The sequence below is a fragment of the Sphaeramia orbicularis genome, chromosome 10, assembly GCF_902148855.1.
Source record: "Sphaeramia orbicularis chromosome 10, fSphaOr1.1, whole genome shotgun sequence".
NCBI classification, from domain to species: Eukaryota; Metazoa; Chordata; class Actinopteri; order Kurtiformes; family Apogonidae; genus Sphaeramia; species Sphaeramia orbicularis.
In genome coordinates, this window is record NC_043966.1 from 29450655 (window position 1) to 29477939 (window position 27285).

At 37.2% G+C, this 27285-nt stretch overlaps 1 protein-coding gene and 2 long non-coding RNA genes across 3 annotated transcripts; 2 read left to right on the plus strand and 1 right to left on the minus strand.

The window, feature by feature from the left end:
* Positions 1-1980: 1980 nt before the first annotated feature.
* LOC115427156 (uncharacterized) lies at positions 1981-27152 on the minus strand. Its single transcript, XR_003936441.1, has 3 exons — positions 27038-27152; positions 6368-6379; positions 1981-1991 (listed from the first exon to the last, which is right to left on the minus strand). It is a non-coding gene; the product is annotated as an uncharacterized LOC115427156 (long non-coding RNA).
* arsia (arylsulfatase family, member Ia) lies at positions 14987-19369 on the plus strand. The gene is made up of 2 exons (XM_030145588.1): positions 14987-15303; positions 17272-19369. Exons 1-2 carry the CDS (start codon positions 14987-14989, stop codon positions 18668-18670), a joined length of 1716 nt encoding a protein of 571 aa, XP_030001448.1. The 3' UTR covers positions 18671-19369.
* Positions 21651-26438, plus strand: LOC115427155 (uncharacterized). The gene is made up of 4 exons (XR_003936440.1): positions 21651-21826; positions 21920-22255; positions 24945-25058; positions 26012-26438. It is a non-coding gene; the product is annotated as an uncharacterized LOC115427155 (long non-coding RNA).
* Positions 27153-27285: the final 133 nt, after the last annotated feature.

Below are 27285 nucleotides of genomic sequence, written 5' to 3' on the forward strand. Positions count from 1 at the left end.
GTGCGGCTCGGGGGCCAAATCCGGGCCGCCAAAGGGTCCGGTCCGGCCCCTGTGATGAATTTGTGAAATCAGATTCAGATTTAGAAAACTTTATTTATCCCATAGCAGCAATTCATTTGCAGCTTACCACAGACATCAGCCCACATCCAAACTGCAATGTGACAAACATAAATAAATCAGTGCGCAAATACAAGATCATTGAAAGCAACTATGAATAAATGCATTTAAATAATCAACAATAAATAATCAATACATACCAATGCAGACTAAAAGACTAAAAGACCTATTGGTTCTGCTAACATAAAAAAAAAAATCTGTAAAATCTCTTGGTGCAAAAATTACACCAAGATATCCACAATTATTTTAGCTCAGGTTCCACATTCAGACCAATTCAATCTCAAGTAGGTCATAATAACCTATAAATACTCACAACTCAAAATTTTTACCTTTGTAAATGTTTTCATGTATTTGCACTAAAACAAAGTATAATTTTGCAAAACGAAATCTGAATATCCTGAACAAATATGTACAACCTGAAATGTCTTAAGAGAAGTAAGTGCTGTTTTAATCATATTCCACCTGTTCTTAAATGTTTGTGTATTTGTAGATCCACTGTGTTCTGTAAGTTATAACATACATGTGGAAATGATACTAAATGCATGAACTGAAGCATAATAGTGTTAAAATTACACTTTGCTTTCAGTATGTTAACTTTATTCACATTGTTTGAAAGGATAGCTTGTAGATGTAAACATTTTAATAATGTAATTGTACTTTTTTCACTCTAAAAAAATAGCAAAAAGTTTGGAGTTGGCATTATTTATATATTTTTATGTTAGTATTTCACTGGTCCAGCCCACTTTAGATCAAATTTAACTGAACGTGACCCCTGAACTAAAATGAGTTTGACACCCCTGGCTTAAACAATAAAATACAGTCGCAGAAAAAATTATTAGACCACCCTTGTTTTCTTCAATTTCTTGTTCATTTTAATACCTGGTACAACTAAAAATACATTTGTTTGGACAAATATAATGATAATACCAAAATAGCTCTTAAGAGTTTAATTTAACAGCTGATATCTAACCATTTTCCATGGTTTTCTTGATAATAAACAAAATCACTTAAGTTCTTACATAAATAGCTATGGCATTGTACTGTGCTTTTAGACATTCCATGTTTTCTTTTCTGTCTGTTTTAGTCACATGATACACACAGGAGTTAGTACTTGATTGCAAAACCATTGTTTCTGATGAGCTTTGATGGTCTAAAAATTTTTTCCGCAACTGTATCATATATTCCATGCATATCAGAATATTTTATTTTTTAAAAATGGAAGGAAATATATAGAAAAAAAATGCCTTTTTTTATTTTCTTCAATTCTATTGTGGTCCTATGTAAGTCATTTTTTGCCATCCTTTACAATTTACAGTGGTTTTAACTGTTTTCACAGGCCTTTGGATACACTAACTTTTCCATTCATATCGTAACCCACTCTGTACCATAACTTGAGTTCAGTGCAGCTCAGTTTCATTTCAGTCAACCCTGAGCTATAAAAAAAAAAAAAAATCTGAATCTTAGAACAGAGGAGCCACTGCTTTTATGTGAGTCAATGCATGACCAGTCTCATCTGTTAGGCAGTTAGGCAAGATGCTTACATTGGAAGGGATCAAGCTGCTGGGTTTGGCTGTACAATCTTAAAACAACGACCTGTATTTCTGTAGGTGCAGCTCTCCCTCTATCCTGCTGGTCAAGCAGCTTGGTGAAGACTTTCCTTCTTCTCCAGCTTTTTGTGGTTTCTGGTAGTTCCACATCCTTGAAACACTCAGGCAATAAAAGCAAAGTAAAGTAGTAAATCACATAATGCAAAAGGAAAAGGGTTAAAGAAGAATGCCAGTCATTTCAGTTCATATGGGCCAGTTAAATGAGTATCCAACACTATGGCCGGTGAAGGATCCTTTATATTAGTAAAATGATCACAATCCATCCTCCTTATTAACTCAAAAATAGAAGTAAACTCTGCATTAAATTTAAAGGACTCATTATGTTAATACACAGTTCTAACAAGTCGGTCACAGTTAACTGTATAAATGGAATTACAGAATTAGAAATGTAGCAATGTCCATTGGGAGCTGTTTGTGTGTCTTGGTTGTTGGTGTGGGAGCAGGAAGAGTCTCCCGTTGCTGAGGGTCTCAACTGGTCACACTCTGGGACCCAAATATTCCCAAAGTCATGGTTTCACAGAATGCAAACCAAACAAATGTATACAATAAATACATGTACATGCAGCATGATCATGAGCATTTTTAACCAATCCATCTCCATATTTTCATCTCTGCATTTAGACCACATCAGTCTATTAACAGTTGAGTGAAAATCACAGCTGGGTGCTGCTGATGAATATTTACTGTGTTACTCTGTTTACACACTTTCCTTATCTTTTTTTTTGCACTTCTCCAAGCTGTCTTGATTCTAAATGGCATTTCAGTATTGAAGGCTTTGACAAGGTTTTTATCATTTTATATAAATCCATATTTAATTCAATGTGAATGACAACATGAACTTAGCATATAATACCATCTTTCAATTAAATGTCTGTAAATAAGAATAACATTAGATACCCACACTTATTTATTTTAATCTCAAATTCCAAGACCCCCTCATTATGAGTTTATCACCCACTTTTGGGAAAAGTCATCAGATCTAACATTGGGTTTCCTGTTGTTACATAATAACATGTACTGATTAGGGCTAATACATTAGATGATTTATTTGTGGTGGTGTTTTTTTCTGAGATTTTTTTAGGCATTACTATCTTTATTTGATACCAAGCACTATAACTATAAGAGGAGATGAACAGAGGCAGATGGCTCGTTGTATAGAATAGAATAGAACAGAATAGAATAGAAAAGTCTTTATTGTCATTACACCAGTTGTGTAATGAAATTGCAGGTGGTCACTGCCAGCGACAGTGCACTTACATTTAAATAACAACACAAAAGATACAGACCTGTGTCTGTATATAAAACATAAAATAGTGTATAATTGAAAATATGTGCAAATTATATAATGTACAAAAAGGGTACAATTAAAAAAAAACGAAAGTAGTATAAAAATGTGCAAATATAACAGTGATTTTAGGTTAGAATATTCTCACTGACCTGAAATAAGACCATGATTGTTTTGATAGCAGTTTCACTTGTTTTTTCATGATATCTTTAACTTTCCACTCTCCAGACACACTGTAAAGACCTGGGAGCCTTGGAAGAGATAATTAAAAGATAATGACATGTGTGTCCTTTGTAAAATCTCCTGAAAATAACCCTGAAGCATAGGTTAAAAAAATAAATAGCTGTCTGGACATGAATCCATCATGTTTAGTTAAATGGATTATTAGTTTAACAAAGCGGAGAACCAGACTGTAGGTTCATAACATTGATATTATCCTATGACTCTTCAAATAAATGATCTCTTCTCCTTTTTTTTTTTTTTTTTTTTTTTTAAGCATATCAGCCTTGTCTGTTGTGGCTCCAGGTTTCTTGACTCAGCTTTCTTCTTAAATCTCTTCAGGGAGGAAAAACATCCTTCAATCACAGAGCTAGACGATCCACAAACTACTGGAACTAAAAGGAGTCTGAAGGGGTCTGGACACAAGAGGATGCCAGGCAGGGGATCAGAGGCAGCTGGTGGTGAGACCTTGGGTCAAACTGGAGGAGAGTATTGGGTAAGGAGAGGGTCAGCAGGAGCAAACCACTGAAAGACTCCCATTCATGGTGCAAAACCAGAAGAAGAAAGCAGTATGTATAAGAATCTGAACATCAATGCGCAGTGGGTCTCACCAAGCTTGATTTTAACCATCCTCCACAACCTCTGCTGAACACACACACACACACACACACACCTACACACACACCTACACACACACACACACGCACACGCACACGCACGCACGCACGCACGCACGCACACACACACACACACACACAGGTTTGGGCAAAGCATCTGGTTTTGAGGCTGACTCAGCTTTCATTCTCAGGGTGTTGATGGAACAGACCACCAAGGACTTACAGAAGAATAACTATTTACAAAATGGGAAACATAATATAGCTTCAGCATAGTCTTCAACTAAGCAAAATTAGATAAATGTTTTATTAATCCCTGTGGAATTTTGAGGACATATATGTTTATATTTATGTTTACGCATTTGGCAGACGCTTTTTTCCAAAGCGACTTACAGGGGAAAACCAATTAAATCACTCAATCAATCAAATTTTATTTATATAGCGCCAGATTACAAAAAAGTTATCTCTTGACATTTTATATATAGAGTTGGTCAAAACCAGACTCTAAGTCAATTTACAGAAACCCAACAGAATCCTCCAGGAGCAAACACTTGTGACTGGTGACAGTGGCGAGGAAAAACTTCCCTTTAACAGGCAGAAACCTCGAGCAGACCCAGACTCCTGGAGGATGGACGTCTGCCTTGACCAGTTGGGGTTAAAGAGAGAGAGTAGAGAAGGGGAAAAAGAGAGAGCGATAGAGACTGGGGGAGAGGGGGAGAAGGGGGGAGTAGGGGGAGACACATGGAGGCGGTTGAGGATAAGTGAGTGGTGATGATGAGGGCAGGGAAGAGGCTGGACCACCGCAGCAGGTCCAGAGATAATCGTGAAAGAATCTGTGGTTATCCTGGGAAAAACCTTATTAGAATATTTAAAATGGAATGTTTGAAAGTGCTAGGATAGGAGGTGCTCTCGGAAGAGCTGGGTCTTCAGGAGCTTCTTGAAGATAGGCAGGGATGACTCTGTTCTTGTAGCACTTGGTAGAGCGTTCCACCAACGTGGAACGACCCATGAAAAGAGCCTGGATTGTCTTGTACAAGGTCTGGGGACCACCAGACTACGTTCCCCAGACGAGCGGAGTGGTCGTGGGGCGACATAAGCTTTTATTAGTGCACCTAAGTAGACAGGAGCAGACCCACTGAGAATTTTGTAGGCTAGGATTAAAGATTTGAATTTGATGCGGGCAGCTATGGGTAGCCAGTGTAACTCAATGAGTAAGGGGGTGACATGTGCCCTTTTAGGCTGATTGAAGACCAGACGCGCTGCTGCATTCTGGACCATTTGTAGTGGTTTGACAGCACAAGCTGGGAGGCCCGTTAGAAGAGCATTGCAGTAGTCAAGACGGGAGATAACCATAGTCTGCACCAGGAGCTGGGTGGCCTGTTCGGTAATATATATAATAATAATAATAATATATGTAATAGAATAACTGGTTAGAGTTAAATTACACTTTGGAAATAGCACAGTGAAGTAAAGGGAAGAGTAAAATCCAAAGACAAAAAGACAGAGGAGTAGAAACAGAAGGTGTTGAATAACTTCATCTCCTTTAACACAGGAAAAAAGCAGTTGAGCATTTCCCTTGGCTTTGATGACATGTTGGAGAAAAGTGATGGGGATATTCGCACAGGTTACTGTCGTAAATGGCACTCTTGTTTCACAGGAAATAAATCTACTTTACATTCCACATGTTTAGCTGTTCACATCTGTGCTCACTCTGCAGGTAATTACCTTCAACTACAGCCGGTGAAATTTGTTATTACTGTGGACCTTTAATGTGTCACAGCCTGTCAGTGCTCCCTTTTTGGCACCGAAATAAAACTAATTTAACAGGCTGCTTTAAAATGCATTCAACCTCAGTATTTAAACCGATGGGTATTTAAACTCTGTGAGGGTTTTTCATGCACCTATTCCTTCAGTCCAAGAGTGACTGTTCATTGAGTCCCTTTCAGATATCTCTCCAGGTGGGTTGTAATGAAGTGTTGTGTCTGGCCTTTTTGCTCAGCTGCTGCCGTGGCTCCACAAAGCCAAGTCAAACATTCCCTCAGGGGCCGAGGCCAGCGTTGGAGCCAGGACTGCAAGGCTCACCTGTGAGGTCCCACTAGTGAGACTTGACTGGATTCATCATTTAAGTCAAAAGACATGAAGCATTTTGTTTCTGCAAGTGTGGCGTAATAAATTAAATTTACATTGTACGTCAGGTATGTTCTTTAAATATATAGTACTAACGTGTGGGTGTTGTGATGTTATAATGTACACAGAAGCTACGAGGCAAAACTCTGTTGGTTTTTTCCAACAGCTTCACAGTCACACATGGCTGATGTAGCTCCGCTTTGACTCACTCATGGAATAAACATTCAATACAAGTTGTTTTTACAGTTACAGAGAATATAGACAGAGAGATTAGAGTAAAAAGGTAAAATAGTGGTGCTTTCAGGCCAAAATGGTGCAAAAGCAGCTCTGTTGATGCATGGTTACGTTTTAATATAAGAATATAAAATTTAATCTTCTGTCCATTTAATTTCTTTGACTCATGGAAGCAGCTAATCCAGCAAATAAACAATATTTAGTTTTGACTTTGGCTGTAAATAAAAAAACATTATCAAACTAACGTGCAAATGACAAAAATGAGAAAATTAGAAGTAATATTTGGTTTTGTTCCCTTTTGACAGTTAAGAAAAAATATTAAGCAGGATGACATGACAATGGATCGTTTTATCAGAAAAATATGTATATTATAAATCTTTGTTTATTTTTTGTGTATATTTATGTATGACAAACAAAACTAAACAAGTGAAGCTGAACTGATGAAAAAATCTGCACATTGGGATTTCTTATAGATTTGATGGACCACAAAAGAAAACTAGTAATTAAAATGATAAGAAAATATTGTCTTGAGAGATGTATGTGTAGCCCTGCTTCTGAAATGTATACAGAAATAATAATAATCTGGCTATTATCTCACTTTTAACAAACAAGCACAAGCATAGCACCATCATAACTTATAATTATCAGAAATTTGGTACATCATTTATATGTCATTTATGTAAATACTTATTTTAATTTGTAGCTCTGCTATTTATAGAGGGTGTGTGTGTTGAAGCCAAGAAACAAGGCTTCACAGCAACACTAATGCAAAAAGTGAACATAAAATTGTAACATTTGACGGCTCCAAAAGTCTCTGACTTTCATAGACTTATGTTGAACTAAAATATTAAGTCAGTCTTTTCTTTCCAGGACTCATTCCAGTCTGATCTGTTTTATTTGGAACTTGATAAGAGACACATTTTTCCTGACAGACAGTTTGAGTTAATATGTTCCATTAACAAAACTGTAAAACTGCATTGTTAAAGAGTAGAAGAAGTTTACGGTTTTACTAAATCAGTCAGGTAGTGCTTAGCCTTAACTCACCTCTGACCGCTGAGGCACATGGAGCCCCGCCCCTTTTGTCCACATATGGTCACTTCTCGCTCCAAAAAGCCAACATGGCAACAACATGGCATACAAAGTCTATGCTGAAGCTCATATAGTAACACAATAAAACAAATCCACAAAGTAGTTGATACTCTATAACAGAGATTCCCGTATACCCAAGGGTACTTGGAAGAAGCCCAGGGGGTACTTGACAGTTTTTTTTGAAAAATACATTAAATAAGTCATCATGTACTGAATAGAAAATAAATAATGAGAATTAATGTTGAACTAGAAGCACTCGGAGAGCGCAGACCTCCGCCAATGCTGATCAGTGGCCCCCCCCGTGGGCCCCCCCACCCCCGATCACCACCAAAATTTAATCATTTCTTCCTTATCCCATTTCCAACAAACCCTGAAAATTTCATCAAAATCTGTCCATAACTTTTGAGTTATGTTGCACACTAACGGACAGACAAACAGACAGACAGACAAACAAACCCTGGCAAAAACATAACCTCCTTGGCGGAGGTAAATATAAAACACAATAAATACATTCATATAATAGTTTTATTGTCAATCATCTTGCTTTAGTTTTGGTAACATTTTAAGAACATTTCTATTCTATATTATTCAAAATGAGTTTATTTGAGTTGCTAAGTTATTATTTTCTGTTGATTAAAGGGTAATTTATTAATTAATGACCAATTTATTTATTTTTCTTATCAATGAAAGAGGGCATTTTTCAGTTTATATTTTGCACACAAAATTTACTTAAAAAAAAAAGTGTTATTTTTTATATATTACAGTTAAATATATGTTGTTTGTTTACAAAGTTTTGGCACAGGAACAAATGTGGCCTAATTTTTTTCACTCAGAAATGCTGAAGTGAGAGTTGGGGGTACTTGGCTAAAAAAGTATATTTCAGGGGGTACTCCACTGTAAAAAGTTAGAGAACCACTGCTCTGTAATGATGGTGCATTACTTGTAAACACATCTTCATCATCTAAAATCACTGACATTGTAGAAGAAATTAATGCCTTGTAAATGTGTAAATTAAAGTAAAATAAAATGAGAGAGAGGGAGGTGACTGAAATAACCCTGATTTGATGAACTGAAGTTGAAAAGATGATAAAAGATGGAAAAAATGTTGAGGAAACTCTTGAAACAAAGGTACATTTGTAGAGCAACAGGGCGGTAAGGTGAATACAGTTCTATTGAAGTGAGGATTTTGGCTCTGAGTTGGCGCACAGGAAGAAAGAAAACCACCATCCAGTCTTACTCAGATTAGAAAATTGGAGTAAGAGGGGGAGTAATGTGCAGGCTTACTGGCAGGGCTGCGCTGATTAGAAAGGGGTTAGTGTTCGTGGTGAAGGGGTGCAGACTTATTCAGTAACAGCGCCTCTTCCTTTAGCCAAAGCCAACATCTGGTGGCGACCGACACAGAGCAGCAGCAGTAGTCGTAAGCCTAATTCCCCGGTCGTTCTGCTTCCCTTTCAGCCCATGATTTCATTTCATAGTTCCCCTAAAACAGCCTTACAATGTGGTAGAAAAGTGATGTAAAAATGATGTTGTGGAAGTTGTGTTTGTCGCAGTTTCTGACTTCATGTTGCTTTTGCTTGAAGGTTATGAGTAATGAAACCACAGAAACAAAAGGCATTTACTAGACTCTCACGCTGACAGTAAGTGGATTAAACTACAGTGATTGTGATTTTATTCTTCCACGTCTAATTAAGACACAGAAAAAAGGAAGTGTTGTTAAAGGTTTAATGTTCCATAAACCTGTTCACATCCTCTGGCAGAATGTGGATGAATTAGGTTCATGTACAACAAACAAACAAACAAACAAACAAACAAACAAACAAACAAACAAACAAACAAACAGATGTGCACACAAAAGGTAGGAAATAGCTGAGTTCAAACCCTTCCTGACTGTAATTATGTAGATTTTACAGTTATCTGTACTATTAACTTCAAAACTTTTTACTTACAATTCATCACATATATCTACTCTGTTCTTACATTCTCAAAACAGCCCCATTACTTTTAGTTTTAATGCATTTTAGGGGAATTATTGATTCATTTATTTTGGATCATTTCCTTTACAACATCATGACAGATCTCAACCTAAATTAATTGAATAATGGAAAAAAAAAAAAAAAAAGATTCTTGGTGCATCCGTTGGTGCAAATCACAAAGGAAAAATGCTACAAACCAAAAATGGTGAAACAAGACATAACAAAACTGAAACACATGTAACACAACTGAGTATCAAGGTTCTTTCCCAAATTACCAACATTAGCAGCAAAGGGCAAAAAAAGACAACAACAATATAATATGATTAACAATGTTAGTCTGTGAAAATGGTGACAGTCAACAACATTATTTGGAAACTGCTCCATATATATATATATATATATATATATATATATATATATATATATATATATATATATATATATATATATATATGTATATATGTATATATATATATTTGTAGATTGATGAACCGCTACGCTGTAACAAATTTCTGCAATTTCTACAGTAAAAAAATTACAGTAGCTTCTTGTTCTAATAATTTACAAGGTGTAACTGTATATTGCAATGCATTATAGGTAAAAAAAAAAAAAAAATTACAGTAACTTTAAGCATTTGTTGACAGTATCACATTGTAAAATTACAGGATGCTTGTGTTTTCACTTGGTCCTGACTGTAAACAATACAAACACAAAAAGTTACACACTGTTGGCATTAGGAGGCATGAAAAAGGACATGAAGGAGGACATATGGGAGTAAACTCCACATCCATGTACTCAATGAAGTGGAAGTAAGATATTATTATCCCACAAAATTAAAATGTCATTCAATTACTAACTTCATGCAATATAATTTGACCATGTACATGTCTATTTTAACTCAGTGTGTAATGTAGACGGGTCAAAACCAGCATTTCAGTAAGAATAATGTTTTTTTTATTTGTGTGAGTGACTGTATTTCACATTATTTTATTTATCTTAGTCGTGTTTCATACGAAATATACGGGTTGTGGGACTCAGAATGCGCTGGTTTTGCAAATGTTAGCTTGCAAGAAACCGGTAAAATTAAGCTAACAGTAGCTACGTGCATTAGCCCTATCTGGAAATGCCTCTTATAGTCCAGGCTCAGTTAGCGCTATTAGCACGGCTACAGTTGAACTGGAGCAGTCAAAACTAAAGAAAACTAAAATACAATTAATGGTTGTTTCTAATGTAAAACAACAATAGATTTCTGTAATTTATATAGAGCAAAAAAAAAGTATCCGGTAATATACTGTAACTATTTTTACAGTAATTAGCGAACAATTTTACAGCACTTTATTGGCAACTTTTTTGCCTGGTATTTACTGTAAATTCTACATGAAACTTGTTACAGTGTACCTCTCTAAGACACTGACCTATGGCCAGTTGATATAATTACTTGCAAAATGTTCCCTCAACTGTCTCCTTATTACTGTTTACTTTTCCGGCCTTTTGTTGCCCACATCTCAACTTTTTGGAGACATGCTGCTGCCATCATGTCCAACATTATCTTATTTTTTGTTAAAATTTGTACATTTGATATATTTTCCATGTTCTATTATGAATAAAATATGGGTTTATGAGATTTGCAAAGTATTGTTTCGTGTTTTTTATTTGGGTTTTACACAAAGTTCCAGATTTTTCTGTGGTTTTATTGCTAATTGGTATGAGGGGAAACAATTTTCACTTGCAAAGGATATAAGGGGGTCAGGGGTCTATGCATCCAGACTCCTTCCTCTGTCCATTAAGTGTCAGGAGATGGACCAACCAGTCGACACATTTCAGCCCACAAAGCTCAACGTTTACTCTGGTGACATAACTGGATCCTGGATCTGCACAGAAGTCAACTTTAACTATGAAGTGCAAAGTGGAAGTTACACTCATACACAAAACACACCACATGCAGTGCTGGAAAAACAGCACTGATGTGGGTCTACACTGTTACACACACCTGTCATCTCTGATTCATAATCTGAGCTTTGAACAAGACAAAAGTACCGTATAAATCATAATAATAAAATGTAAGAAGACATGAGAAGAAGATGATGATGTGAAACATGTAACAACACTAAATTAATTTCAGAGCCAATAATTTTAGCGTTTAGAGCCTGAATTTTTACTATCTGTATCTGTATTTCCACTGGAGTAAATGATATGTGTACTTATGTAACCTCTGGTCCACAAATCCCACATAAATGACACTTGTGTAAATACCTTGAATTTGTGCTCCAATCTTATTTCTAAATACATTTAATAAAAATAATCCTCCTTCTTAGAAATCCCAAACTGACACCTCATGTAAAGTTAGATTTAAGTACGATGTAATATACAGACTTAAACCACTGAACCACAAAGGGTCAATCCAACTCAGTATGATCTGCCCATTAAAACAGCATTTCTATTTTACACTAAACATACCTGACAAGATCACCACCTGCTGTTTGTATCATATTTCTGGCGCACTTTTACAAGAATGCTAATGGGCCTCTGTGTTATTTTTTTTGTTGTATTCTTGGTTCATTTTGACTTTGTGACAGCAGCCCAAAAATATGTTATGACCAACAAATACCTGAAAATAACCTCCCGAGACCGAGTACGATGTTTATTCAACATTAAGAGGCTACTTGAATTCTACTTGTGGTATATTGTAAGCAAACTGTTTCCATTAATGCTGTGATCAAATAAATTCTCGGTTCATGGTTGAGTTCTTGGTAGAAGTATTTTGGCAATAAGACGGTTTATAAATGGATGAGCTGATGCAATGTGTGGATATCTCAGGTATCAGCTAATCAAGGCCTTTCCACAGGGATTAAAAGTATGTGGATTGTGGGCACATGTTTATGTTAATATATTTGTGAGTGTGTTGTTGTGTTTATGACGTGTCGGCTGTGGGTCGACGTCTTGTTGACTTGGTGAGTTGTCAGAAACATGTCCAACAAACAGAAAACTGATGAGTCACATGTAATGCTGTCTGAAGACCTGACTCTGTCTTTCCTGGCAACACACTCAGCTTGTATTTATTTGTACAAGGTGTCGCACATGTTGTGACTTTTTCTTTGCGGTTCATATCAGACCATTTAGTACGATTGCACAGCTCTGTCTTTCAACTGGGGGAATTTTTTTTTTTTTTTTGTGAAGACCTTCAGCTATCCAAGCCTCTCCCTCTAGGAAAACTGCATAAATAAACACTAGGGCGTAAAACTTCAGGTGCACCTCAATCATTTTTTTCTCTTCTCCCTTTTTCTGGACTTGACCTGCCTTAAACTCACTCACTCCGACGGGCACTGCTCCAGCTCCAAAGATGCCTTTACTGTTGGGAAAACATCCCTGGCCGCAACTTCATGCCCTTTACAGGAGGCTGGTTCCGCCTTTGACTGCTCAGCGACCTCCATGCCCACAAGTCTCTGTGTAACCAATATCAACATTTGCAAGGTGTGATGTTTTACCTCTGAGTGTGTTGACCAAATCCTTACTTTGTCACATCTAATTTTTTCTTTGCTGGTCATGTTTCACCTTGTTAACCTTTTGATTTTCACATATAGCACAGTGAAAGTTGTGTGAGTGATCATACATGGAATGAATTTGATAAAGGAACCCAACAAAACAGACAAAAATATTGAATATTGAGTTTTCATTTATTTCTTGTGAGAAATTAGTTGATATTAACCCATAAAGACCCAAACATCAACCACCAACAAAAACCATCTACTGATCTAAAATGTTTAATACCTGTGGATCCACTAACCCTATCAATCCATGTAAATAATTGGTGTAAAATGCAGTTTGTAATCTTTGCTTGGTCATCAGATATGGCCCATTTGGCTCTGTAGTAATCCTCTACAACACTGATTCACCAGTAAAACCCATGGAATTGGATCAATGACAGTAGGTTTATACACTTGTTTTTATGTTCAGTTATTCATATCTTTGCTGAAAAAGTCACTTTTTCTTCAGTTTTCTCTGTTTCTGATGTAATTTTCAATCTGAGCTTTTATGAACCTCTACATGACCACTAAATTAAATATAGGAAAATACACGATTTTCACGGAAAAAATCTGAAATACTGAGGATAATATTCTAATGAATGGCGATAAATCACTTAAGAAAGGTCAAACATTGTGAAAAATGAATTAGGGAACTGCTACAAAGTAGCACTGGGTCTTTATGGGTTAAATATTTAAGTGGCAAAAGTCTGGAAACCTCCACCATTATCAGCTCATTAGATTGTATTGGTTTCACAGCCCTAATGTCCTCATCCTTAACCCTTTATAAGGCACTCATTGAAATACTCTGAAATTCAAATTTTCAACCTCAGTGTATTAGTCTCTGTCCTCTTGCCATAAAACATCTAAGCAGCACTTGCTAAAAAGTAAACACATGCAATAAAATGACTGTAAAAAGGTTATGAATTGACAAAAATCACTCATGTTCACTATTTACAGGTTCAAAATGTCTGTAAAACCTCTCTGAATCACTGTATAGTGTCATAAAAACCAATATGCTTCTTGACCTCACTGAGGCACGACATTGGCCCCATTTTTAATGTTTGTGGAAATGACCAAAAATAGTCACTTGCCTGATAAAGGGTTAACCTAACTCTGATCTGATCCTAAAATCAAATGAACCCTCTAAATGGGGGCTTTATCCTTGGACACCACAGTTTTTGTCATCATGGTGAAATGAATCTCTGTTAGAGGTTTTTTGATAACAGTTACCACTAAATCTGACAATGTGCAAAATCATTGCCATCTAATTCTCTCAAATATATATCCACCTTTAGAGTTATATGACATGTCAAGAAGTGTTTACCAGCTCTACCTTGTGTATTACCTGTCCAACTAAATCTTCAGCATGAAGAAGGTCAACAAAAATGATCCTGCAGGGACCTTGACCCACAGAGGAGCCCTGCAGATTTCTGTTGACCCGCTGGATGATTTGTAAAGTGGTTCTTTGACGCCTTCTTGGAGATGTTATCAGCAGCTCCGATTCTGGGAAGTCTGCTCTGTCTCTCTCTTCAGGTCTGCAGTACTCGTAAAACAGCAGAAATAATAAGAGCGTGCTTGTGGAGTGGAGTGGGGAACAGTGTCTGTGATTGTGTCTGTTGGGCCCCACGGCTGCCCTGGGTCTCAAATCCCCCCCACACACCATGTTTTCCAGAGTGAGGGTCTTTCTGTAGAGCCTCTGTCATCCCCTGCTAAATCAGGTCAGATGGGAATATTTTTCATGCTTTCCAGTAGTTTGTGAAGCGTGGTTCATTGAAATCAAATTACCATGAAATGTGCATTAATGAAGAACATATGATAGAAGGATTATACAGCAGCACATTTACATTTTATGGCTGTTTTTAATCAATATAATATACAAATACACTCACATATAAACTACTGTTAACACCTGGATGTATTACTACAGTATGTGTATGTTTGTCTGTTATTTTACTGACGCAGTGAGGCAAAAGGGCGGGGATACTGAGACCACTAGGGAAGGGGAAATGTTTGCCAAGAGGTTGAAACATTTTGGAGAGGTTCCTCAGCAAGGATGGAGGTGTAGCTTTTCACAGAGTCACTGGTGTATTTACCAAGGAGTCAAACACGCAACAAGCTTCAGGGTTTCTTCTCCTCCTCTGAGCCCAAGTGTAGGATGATTTTGTGAAAGCTTTGACTTTAATAGAAGGAAAAAACCATGGCGACGACAGCCTTGACCGGGTTCTCCATGATGAGCCTGCTCAGCCTCGGGTACCTGAGCTGGGACAGGATGAGTCCGAACCAGGTGGAGAACGAGCCGCCGGTCCACACTTTTGGAGAGGACGCTCCAGTGTCGCAGCCTCCTCACATCATCTTCATCATGACGGACGACCAGGGATTCAACGACATAGGCTATCACAGCTCTGACATCAAGACGCCGGCGCTGGATAAACTGGCTGCATTTGGAGTAAAACTGGAGAATTATTACATCCAACCCATTTGCACCCCATCCAGGAGCCAGTTCATCACAGGCAGGTATGGACATGTGTCACCTGGAAGACTGGGATCATACTGGTCTTACTGGAAACATCTCAAATTGACTCATCTGATGTGTTTTGCACAAACCTTATCAATTAAATCTTAATATGAATCAAATATTTAATAACCTTACACATGATTTTCAGTTTATTTTAGCACAAAACTGCCTTATCTCCTTAACCCTTAATCCGAGTCATAAAATTTGAACAAAATTACGCATGATTTTCAGTTTAAACCTTCATTCTTCATTGTTTTTGGAAATGAATCAAGATGGTGTATTTTTATTTGATCTTATTTCCACCTCTGACAGTAAGTCTCCAAAAATGTCTTAAACTAAAAACACTCATATCCATTAATGATTTTAAAAGTATCATAAAGAATGCTGTGAGGGAAGAATGTCTTGTAGGATTTTCTTGAGAAGCCATTGTGTTTGAATAGATGTTATTATGTTTTATTGTTCATTTGTGTATCTTGTTTGGATTAATTTTTTATGGCTCTGGTCTCCTTTGCAAAAGAGATTTATGATCCCATTGAGACTTCCTGGTTAAATGAAGATTAATGACTAAATAATCTAAAATACACTGTGTACAAACAGGTATTATACTGTTAAGTGCAATAAATGTGCCATTGAAACCCATTCAAATATAAATGAGCACATGTTTTTGTGCTTAGTGGTATGAATGTAATTGCTTGACACAGTACAAATAAGTAATAATGCATAGAAATCAGTGTTGCCGCTACTCTTTCATATATAACAGGCTATAATTCAACACAAAAATTTACTTTGTGTAATAAATTGAAAATATTTTTCCCTGTTTTTTCATCTGAAAACATGCGGACATCATGACAAAACCCTGACATTTATTCGGTTAAGATATTTAAGAATTAAGGAATATTTGATATAAATAATGAGGTCAGATGTAGGTGGAAAAAATTAGCTAAATGAAAGTAGAGTCTAATTTTAGATAAATGAAGTAAAACACAGGCTTGCTTTCCAACGTGAGTAGGATCTATAGTTTAATAATAATGTGGTGGTTTAGAGGTAAGAGGAGGTTTTTAGTAGGTAACAAAGGAGGACAGTTTGTGGAATTCCTCATATATATGTAATGGTAATGGGTTTAACAAAAAACATGAAAATAACAACAACAAACTCCCAAAGTATTTATAGTTATATCATATCATGTGTTAACATTTTTACAAATACAGTTGTGAGAAAACAGAAGTTATAAGGAAACTCAGTGGGCTAGACTGTACAGTTTGGTGGCAGCCCCTGCTTGCCCCCCTGTAGATCTGCCCCTGTTGTCACATAAAAACTCACTTTGGCATCCATACTTTTTCTTTATTCAAAATAGGGAAAGCAACAGAGTAAAGTACAGCCTCTAAAACAGATAACAGTAAAAATAGATCATTTAGACAAAAAACACAAAACATGTTCCAGTATTTTCACAACTGCTATTAACAATTTCTCCCTTCATTTCTTGCTTTGATAAAGTTGTGTCCAATTTCTTTTTTATGTCTTTGTGTAGGCCTGGGAAAACATTATACAGGATGGTAGTTATTATTTCATACTTACACTTTTTTTCGTCATTTGGGCTTTGTGGTAATATAGGCAGCATATCCACATCAAGACAACAAGCAAACATGGAGTGAACATGACACACAATGAAACATTTTCATAGAAAAGAAAGTAATCAAATGTGATGAAGAGGTAGTCTGGTAGTATGGTTATTTTAACATTTAGCAACTCTATATTAAAAATAGCACGAGAGCAGAGGTAAGAGCAGTAAAATAGTAAAAAAAAAAATAAATAGAAGATAAGAGCAATACATGGATGGATGACGTAAAAAGACAGTGGTAGATTTCTGCACGCCCCTACTTTCGGGCATACAATTATGTGGATATTTTTTTTTTATTAATTATGATGTATTCATCCTTCTAATGCTAATTTTTCTTCCTCAACTACAGGTACCAAATTCACACTGGCTTGCAGCACTCCATCATCCGGCCCCGCCAACCCAACTGCCTGCCCTTTGACCAGGTGACTCTTCCCCAGAGGCTGCAGGAGCTTGGCTATGCCACCCACATGGTGGGCAAGTGGCACTTGGGTTTCTATAAGAAGGAGTGCTTGCCCACTCGCCGTGGCTTCGATTCATACTTTGGCTCCTTAACGGGCAGTGTGAACTACTACACCTATGACTCCTGTGACGGCCCAGGAATGTGTGGCTTTGACCTCCATGAAGGGGAGAGCGTAGCCTGGAGTCAGAGAGGCAAATACTCCACTCATCTGTACGCTCAGAGAGTTCGCAAGATCCTGGCAACCCATGATCCGCAGTCTCAGCCGCTGTTCATCTTCCTCTCCTTCCAGGCTGTTCATACGCCCCTGCAGTCCCCACGGGAGTACATCTATCCATACCGGGAACTGGGCAACGTGGCACGCAGGAAATATGCTGCTATGGTCTCAGCTGTAGACGAGGCAGTTCGTAATATAACATATGCACTTCGAAAGTATGGCTACTATCAGAACAGTGTCATCATCTTCTCCACTGACAACGGTGGCCAGCCTTTGTCAGGTGGCAATAACTGGCCTTTAAGAGGACGGAAAGGCACCTACTGGGAGGGAGGCATCAGAGGTTTGGGGTTTGTCCACAGCCCACTGCTGAGGAAGAGGAAGAGAGTGAGTAAAGCTCTGGTGCACATCACTGATTGGTATCCCACACTGGTGGCATTAGCAGGGGGAAACAAATCCCTGACTGAGGGGGTGGATGGGTTTGATATTTGGGAAGCGATCAGTGAGGACAAGGAGTCGCCCCGATTTGAGATCTTGCATAATATCGACCCTTTGTATAACCATGCACGCAGTGGCTCCTTACAGAGGGGCTTTGGGATTTGGAATACAGCCATTCAGGCCTCCATAAGAGTTGGAGACTGGAAACTGCTCACAGGAGACCCTGGCTACGGAGACTGGACTCCACCACAGATGCTTCCTGGTTTCCCTGGTGGTTGGTGGAACCTGGAGCGACACACCGAGCCCCAGAAATCAGTCTGGCTTTTCAACATCTCTGAAGACCCCTATGAACGATATGATCTTTCTGAACAGAGACCTGATGTTGTGAAAGCGCTGCTGGCCAGACTGGTCTACCACAATCGCACTGCGGTACCAGTGCGGTACCCGTCAGAGGACCCACGGGCGGACCCTAACCTGAACGGAGGTGTGTGGGTGCCCTGGGTGGGAGATGAGGAGGAGGACCGCTGGGACAACATCTACCAGAAGAAGAACAAGGACTGGAGGAAGAAGCTGAAACTGTCCCAAAGCAGGTCATTTTTCAGGAGACTGAACGCTAGAATCATGTCCAACAGGATATAGAGAGGACATTGGAGAAACTGCTTTTACATGATGGATAAGTTGCTTGTTGCTGGGACTTTTTGATGGCCTTTGTTTTTGATGCACAAAGGCCTGGGTTTTTACATTGCTGTGACTGGAGGTGCACATGTTGATCGCTAAAAGAAATGATCACATAAAACCAGTCCAGTATGAGATTATAGACTTAAAACTAGTCTATTATAATAACTATGAGTCTTCCTGAAAGTGACTTTGACAATACATTTAGTTCTGTGTGATAAAAGTATGAGAGCAAGTGTCCACTGTTACCAGATGAGGAGACTGTCTTCCCAGAAATAAGAGACACCTTCAGGACAGGGTTGTTAAATAAAAGAAAAATCACTATATTTGACAAGGATATCAAGGAAAAATGTTCAGCAACTATACTGAGCATACTACATGATTACTACCTCTGTTAATAATGTGAAGCTTCATTTCTATCACTCAATCTACATCTCTTTCCTTTTACTGACGAACCTAATTTCATATAAAGGATGTGTTTTTTTTTTTTTTTTATCCTGTCAGAAAAGCCTTCTTCAGATTAAAGTGAATGCTGGGTTACGTTGTGTATTTGAGTCTATTTATTGTAATCACATGTACATATTTGCTAAAACAGTTGATATTCTTGACATTAGGAGAGTGTTTTCATTTTTCCTTATGATAGTAAAGACAGACATGAATCAAAACTGGAATTGTTGGTGTTTTTAGATATGGAATACACAAAATAAAGATAATTTGGTTAAATGGGGGAGTTGTATTATTCACAGATTTGTCTGTTACAGAATTCATTTAGGAACATTATGGTCAACAGGAGAAACACTTAGTGTGTTACTCAGATATTAATACAGTACTACAGTATTGACTTTAAAGGCAGATGTCTGCCTCTATTCTGGTAAAGTGTTTACCTCTATTTGTATGTCTGTATGGTCAAGGTTTATCATTAATATATATCAGTACATTGATATGTGATCAAGGCCACAAGTTTTGTCACTTTAGTTTAGACTTCATCTCATTAATATCGTGCAGAATCACTATTTATAAATATTTTATTGCAAGATTTTATTGTCAAAATGGATTAATAGAAGGAAAAGAGAGTAGGAAAAAAACAGCTGAGTAATAAATGAATAGTGTGAAAGACTTTAATGTAAAAAAACAAAAACATGTTCAAATCGCTCTCCAAAGCCTATAATAACGATGATGGAATTGATTATATTTGAGGAAATAACATCTCATGGTTTAGTAACTCAGAGTTCAGGGTCGAATTTCCTCATTGTGTAAGAAATTGAACACAGACTGGTTTGTTGGTGCAGGAAAAATTTTAAGAATTAGGAAACACCAATGTTGCAACTGGGTGGTGAAAGAGCACAATCGGATGGATGGATGAACGGACAGACAGACAGACAGACAGACAGACAGATAGATGCCAATACATATGTGAAATTCCAATTTCATGTTCATGAGAAGTGCAAGAAGAAGAACGACTTGAAACAAATCAAACCACTTTGGTAAACTGATACCCAGGGGCGTAGAATTGCGTAGGGACACTAGGACACATCCCTACCAATATCCAGCCCCTACTGTGTGGTCACTATTAATCCAACCGCAGCCTGTAGTGTTTAGTCAGTGATTTTGGCACACAAAGGGTTAACAGTCTCTCTCTGCTAGAAGTCCCGCCTCTAATGTAAATATCACTCTCTGATTGGCTCTTGGATTTTGCTAACGTACATGTGGTTGGCCGTCCCCACTGTCACTCCATCTACTTTTAAAAGGAACCTGGTCGTTGGATCACTGACGTAAGTTGTCAACGTGTTTTCCTTTGTTCTGCCTGGGTCACGTCAGCTAGACGGATTTTAATATCAGTGGTGTCATTTACATGTACATTTGTACATGTGTGTGTTTCCGTGCGTGCGTGTGTGTGTGTGTTTGGTAATTAGGATGTAAAGGATGTCAAAGAAAAGAAAACTGGTTAGAAGACATTTCTTTAGGAGTCAAAGTGTAAGTTAGTTCAAGGGTATAGAACTGTACGGGCTCAACGACACAGATACTGAATAAAAGACACTAAACAGAAACACTTTTTAAAAGTTATTTTACTTATTATTTTCATATATTTCTATGGAAGAGAGCAACTGTTTAAAAAATACACATAAAGAAAATTTGTGGGGAAAATACACTAAAACCTCAGATTCTAAATGTGATTCTAGATGTGATTTTATCCATGTTTTTGGGGAATAAATTACATGTAATAAGTGAAAGTAAAAGCCTTTTTTGCTCAGGCAGTAACTGTACCATCAAACTCTATGATCATTGTTTCCCTAATCTGTTCATATGTCATGCATCAACATATTTATGTCAGGTGACAGACAGTAGAGAGGAGGGAGGAGGAGAGGCAGGAGGAGGTAGAGGAGGGGAGGCTGGAAATTCACAGGTGAGGTTAAATAATAATGGATATGTTAGTCATGAGAATAACTTTGCAGAATGCATTAAATTCTTGTGTTGTCTTTAGATATTCAGATATGCATTATCATGTCAATTACTGAAATTTTTTCTGACTTTATTTGCTTTTTTGATCAGCTCTACATGACGTGAAATTATGATCACAAATGCAAAAAAACATCAACTTTCAGGAGTGCTGCCTTGGAGCACTTTTGTGTCCCCACCAATGTCAAAATCAAACCTACTCCCTTGCTGATACGATGTGCTGCAGCTGACACTGAAACATCACAGACCTTTAACACATCTCATATCTCAAACCTTGAGATTCACTTTCACTTGTTAGGGTTTTAACAGAGAGGGAATAAACGTTACTTCACATGCTGCAGGTATTTCCTAAGGATCAGAACACTGCAACAGGCTGCCACATGTGTGAGAATGAAGCAGAAGTGAAATAATCTGCTTCATTTCCTTCCTTCAGTGGCCTATATGTCACCACCACCCATACACCTCACCATTTCCTGTTGATCATACGTTTAGGTTTTAGGCTGAGGTTCCTCAGCACATTAGAGACCCACTGCATGTCAGAGCAGCATTTGTTCATCATTTAACTGGAGTCTATTCATTATTTCATTCCTATACAGTTTCTTTCATGACAGAGGATGATGCGAGTTCTTGTTCTCTTTGTAATGTTAACTGGAGTAACTCATGGTAAGATCTCAACTTCAACACATGACCAAGCTGGTACATTTACTGCTTTAACCACAATGAGTTTACATATTGGTCTTTGATATGTCTTTTCAGCTTTCTTTACACCTGGTGAAACCAAATGCAATGCCACCCAGAACACATCTCTGTGCTCTGCTCCTTATGGGGGAAATATTTACATCCAGCTTATGACCAATGCAAGTGGATATCGGATACACTGCACAAAAAACACTACAAATGTGTTCAAACTGAAAAATGAAAAAGTAACAATAGATGAGGCATTCAGGGACAGAATGGACATGTTCATCAACAATGGCACGCTCAAAATCAGCAGCGTGGAGAAGAATGATGCAGGTCAATACACCGTGGAGATATTCTCAATTGATGATGGGCGCCTTCTGAGAATCATTAGAGTGGACCTGGATGTGCATGGTAAGTATTACAAGCACACAGAGCATTTTCAAGTTTAGTCAGGCAAAAAAAAGACAATGCCTGTACTATAGGAGATGAAAAATACAAGATGCATTACTCTCATTTTTGCACAGTTAAGAACATCATTAACGTCAAACTCTTTATTCAGGTTGTCTATTCATCTACAGTACTGTGCAAATGTCTTAGGTCCTCTTTAGCTTTGTTTGTTTTGCAGGGTTTGAATGAGCATACATACTTAGTTCTCGTTCTCTTTTCTTCAGATACAGGAAGAAAATACTGAAAATATGTGCCCAGTCTTAAAAGATGCACAAAAAACTGAACTAAATGGGCTCTGGAGGTTAAAGTCAGTATTTAGTTTGACCCCTGACCCCATGACAGGAAGCAGCAGCAGAGTTAGAAACATCTGACGTGTGTTGAATGAAACCTGGTATAAAAACACAAAATTAATGCATTGAATCTCATATTGTTTGAACAAAAGGATTAAAGACATGTTAAGTGCAAAGAGAAGTCACAATAAATACTACCACTTTGGTTTATAGAAGCTGTTTTTTCCTGAAACTTTTGTTTTTACTGCTGTTATTACTTCACATATATCCAGATTGGATCTTAATTCACAGACTGAGAAATGCATATGTGTGGTCATTGGAATTTTACTAAACCAGCAAACCTCGTGTTGGCCTTTTGCACAGTACTGTATATTACGAGGGCTGTTCAATAAGTTCATGGCCTCACCCAGAACAGAACAACACAGACTGATAATTTATATTTTATTTTTCAACATAATCTCCATTTACAGCAATGCACTTGGTCCATCGATGTTCAAGCATCACTATCCCATCACGAAAGAATGTAACATCCTGTATTATAACAACCAGTATTTCTGGGTGAGGCCATGAACTTATTGAACAGCCCTCGTATGCTCAGTATTTACCGTGATGTGAAATGTGCATTAAGATAAAACCCTGAACACTTTATTTCATTAGTCTGCTGATGTTTTGGTCAGGGTACCAGTTACATGAGAATATTTTTGAAAGTACACTGAAGATTTTCATGAATTAACAGATATTTAATATTGCAAAATTTGATTTATATTTGATTTCATTTACAGCTAGAGTTGTTGTTTTAGAGAGATCATAATGACTCATGCTTCTGCATCAAGATATAACCTGAGATACGACATGTGTACAACACTTAAAAAAAAACAAGAAAAAAAGCAAAAACTGGCAGACAACTTCAAGACTCAAAAGGATTCAAGATGAACTGATGGTCACACTAAATGCTGACTCACTCCAGAAGACATTTACTTCTGTTTTGTGTGTGTGTGTGTTTTGGATACGGTGCGCTTATTTCCTGTATTTTTTCTGGTTGTATCTTGATGAAGTGACTGATAAATCAATATGTATGATCATTACAGTCCTGCAAAATCAACAAAGCTAAATGGGGCCTAGGACTAGCCTGTACAGTCTGTGGTTCACTTTGTCAACTGACACATTTTCCACATTAGGGGACTTGTGAATGGCTTTAAAGACAAAGTAAATCTAGCTGTTTGTGTGGGTGTTACTTTCATATTTCTATACACAGGTTTTGTTTTTTCAGAAAGCAAGTATACAAGTAGTTTTTACTTTTATATGTTAATTCTACAATGGTAACTGTGTTTTGTCATAACCACTATTTTTTGTTTTTACTCATTTTTTTTTGCAGAATTTATTATTTCTGTACCAGTTCAAGGAGCCATATAATGCTACTTGGTGTACATGCAGTGTAATGATAATAAAGCTGAATTAAACTGATTTGGCCAAAGTGCAAAACATTATGCAGTTTAAAATAAGACCCACACAGAGTAAAATTTACTCAATTGAAGAAAATTTTACATTACTCTGAAAGATTTGGTCCCTCTCTAAAAGATTAAAAGTTACTCTTTGGGTAGAGTTCTCCAAATATCAATATAGAGCCAAATTTACTCTTTTTGAGGAAAATACATTTGACTATGGAAAAAATGCTCAATAATTTTTCCTGTGCACAGTCGATCAAAACCATGTAAAATACTTGTAAACACAAAGTCAACACACAAAATATTTTAGAGATACCCCATGCAGATATACTGGATTACATTAGCTTCTCCGCCCATTTCACAGGACATGATGTAGTGGAGGTTTATTTTAAATTGTGGTGGAGGAGGAGTTTCAGAAAGTTTGCTTCATTAGCCAGATACAGTCTTTTACTTTTGCCCAAGTTTTCATTATTGCTTAAGGTGGTAATCCACATAACATCTACTTTGGTTTTACAATCTGGAAACGTTTAAAAATCACAAACAAACTGAACAATCTCTGCAAATATCCTCTCAATTCTGCAGAGATGAGGTGCACCCCTGCATCAGTGCTTGTGGTTACAAGTGAAACACACGCCCATTAGATGAAAGAAATTCAACCTCTCCACTATTGTTAAGAATGAAGATAGAACGTGCATTTCAGCCTGATGTTGAGGCCTGGTTTTGCATATTTTATCACCATAGCATTCAACTAAAATAAAAATCTACTTTTCTTGGAAATGATGCTGAATAGGTTGAAGGATTTTTGAGGAGAAAAATATAATATGCATATTTTAGGGAGCAACATCCACTTAACTGTAAGTGCTGGCTATGTACGGTACAACATATAGAAGAGTAAAAGAACCGTGTGTCTCTCCTCAGAAAACAAATGGTCCATCCTGATCCCTGTCTGTGGGGCAGGGGCTGCTCTGCTGTTACTATTACTGCTCATATCTGTCTGTATCTGCAAGAAAATGAGGCGTCGGAAATAGTCAGGTGAGTCTCCACCAAGATGACAAACAAAGTGTTTTCTTTAATTTTCCCGTTTGTAAAGTGTTGTGGTAGATTAACCCTTTTTTATTTTTATTTTTTACTTTATTTATAGAACATTCGAACATTTTAGACAGACACTGTGATGCACAGCATAGGATATAAAAATACAGAATAAACATCGATTGTCACACCTGAATGTCAACTCCCCTCTCACCCACCACCCAAGGCCAAACACTCAAAACCCAAATAAAGGACAAAGAAATAGTTAAAGAAAACAATTCAACAAAAAGAGGTAAATAAGAAAAATAAAATTAATAAAGAAAAATAGTTTATGTGTATGTGTTTATTTATTTATAAACACACACACACATACATACATATATATACATATATACACACACAGTACATAGTGGTAGAATAACTCTTAAGGCTCCAGTTTCTTATTCTGAGTGATCAGGAAGCTGTTAACAGATGATGAACAAACAAATGAAAACATACTGTACAAAGATGCATCACTTTTTATACCTTAAACCACCCTTTCTCATGTCCAGAAGTAACCGGTCTACATTAATCAGTCCAAAAGAGACATAGTGTAATATTTACTGCTCAGCTTAGACACCAACTTATCACATACACACTAAGTGAGGAGACGGTCATCTAACCAGGCCAAAGAGCATACATGCATACCAGTGGCATAAATATCTACTGTGGTTGATGGTGAAACAGATGACGTTCATTTGACGATAATGTACCACGTAAACATACAGCATACTGGCACATGTACTTAAGAAGAAACTTAAGTGAAGAAATCAGAAGATTCCTAAGGGGAGACAGATTTTGTTCATAAATCATAAATACATGCAGACTATTGATATGTCATGCCAACATTTCAGGTATATTGTGTTACGTTTACTTTACATACAAACTGACTTCATTTTCCTGTTTCTTTTCTACAGGTTCAAGTAATAAATGAGAATGAAAATCTCCAAGATGAGTTTGGATTTTAATGGACTGTTCTCAACAATGGACACTGAACTTAAGACTCAAAGAACCATTTTTTGTGTATTTAATTCTTATGAAAAGATATTTGTTAAATATGTCATTTTAATCCAATTTCAGTACAACATATGGGATGTATTAGTATTTGTTGTGTAAGTGATCTGTTTTGCTAAGAACTTAATCAAAGACTGCTCATCACTGTTAATACTACATTTTGTCATTTTAGCTTCAGAAAAAGTGGTAAAATCACTAAACTCAAAATAACATTTTCATAATTTGAATACTTTTTACTGCTACTATTAAAGAAGATGTTATAAATCAGGTAGATAAACTGCAGCTGGCAAAAGTTCCAATATGGAAATAAATTGATTTTATGAATCACCATTTGGGAAATTCAATGAACATCAAATCAAAAAATAAAACCTGTCGTCAGTGAATTATTTCCAAAATGCCTAGAGTTTCCATTCTATTTGCACAAGGAAATGTGAATGCTCCAGGAGACAAAGACATAATGACACTCTGGAGGGATTTGTATGAATAGGTTAATACAGAGGGTGACAAACTAGATGTGGGGAGAAAATGTTACAACATTGAATGACTGCATGAAGGAAAAGTACCATGAAAGCAAGTGTTTAATAGAATAAAAAACAAATATTGACAAATAATTATTGGGACACATTAAAGGGAAGAGAACACTTGGGAGAAATCCACCGAAGCTTCAGAGCAGCCGGGACCAGACTCTCAAAAGAAAGCAAGCCCCGGGATATATACCATAGCATTAAGACCACTGACAGGCAAAGTGGTATTGATTTTAATTCTTTCATTACAATGGGATCTGTCAGTGGGTGGGATATACAAGACAACAAGTGAACATTTGAAGATGATATGATGTTCATTCCCTGTGTCAAGTGGTTCATACCTACCAAAAGTATCTAAAGGACAACAACCAGGTCTCAACAATCAAGCATCTTTGGAATCATAACACCATCACCACCTGTCTAATGTTGGGTAGTTCCCCTTTTCCCACAAAACCAGCTCTGACCCAAGGCCTAGACTCCATCAGACCTCTGAAGGTGTGCTGTGGTATCTGGACCAAGATGTTCGTACCAGATCCCTGAAGTACTGGAAGTAGAGAGGTGGGGTCTCCATAGAACAGATTTATTTGTCCAGAACCTCTCACAGATAGTCAGACAGGGGTGTAGAATTGCACAGGGATGCTAGGACCAAGGTT

Coding starts and splice junctions, on each gene's coding strand:
- arsia (XM_030145588.1), top strand. CDS start 14,987: ATGGCGACGACAGCCTTGACCGGGTTCTCCATGATGAGCCTGCTCAGC. Junction 15,304..17,271: donor AGCCAGTTCATCACAGGCAG/GTATGGACATGT, acceptor CCTCAACTACAG/GTACCAAATTCACACTGGCT.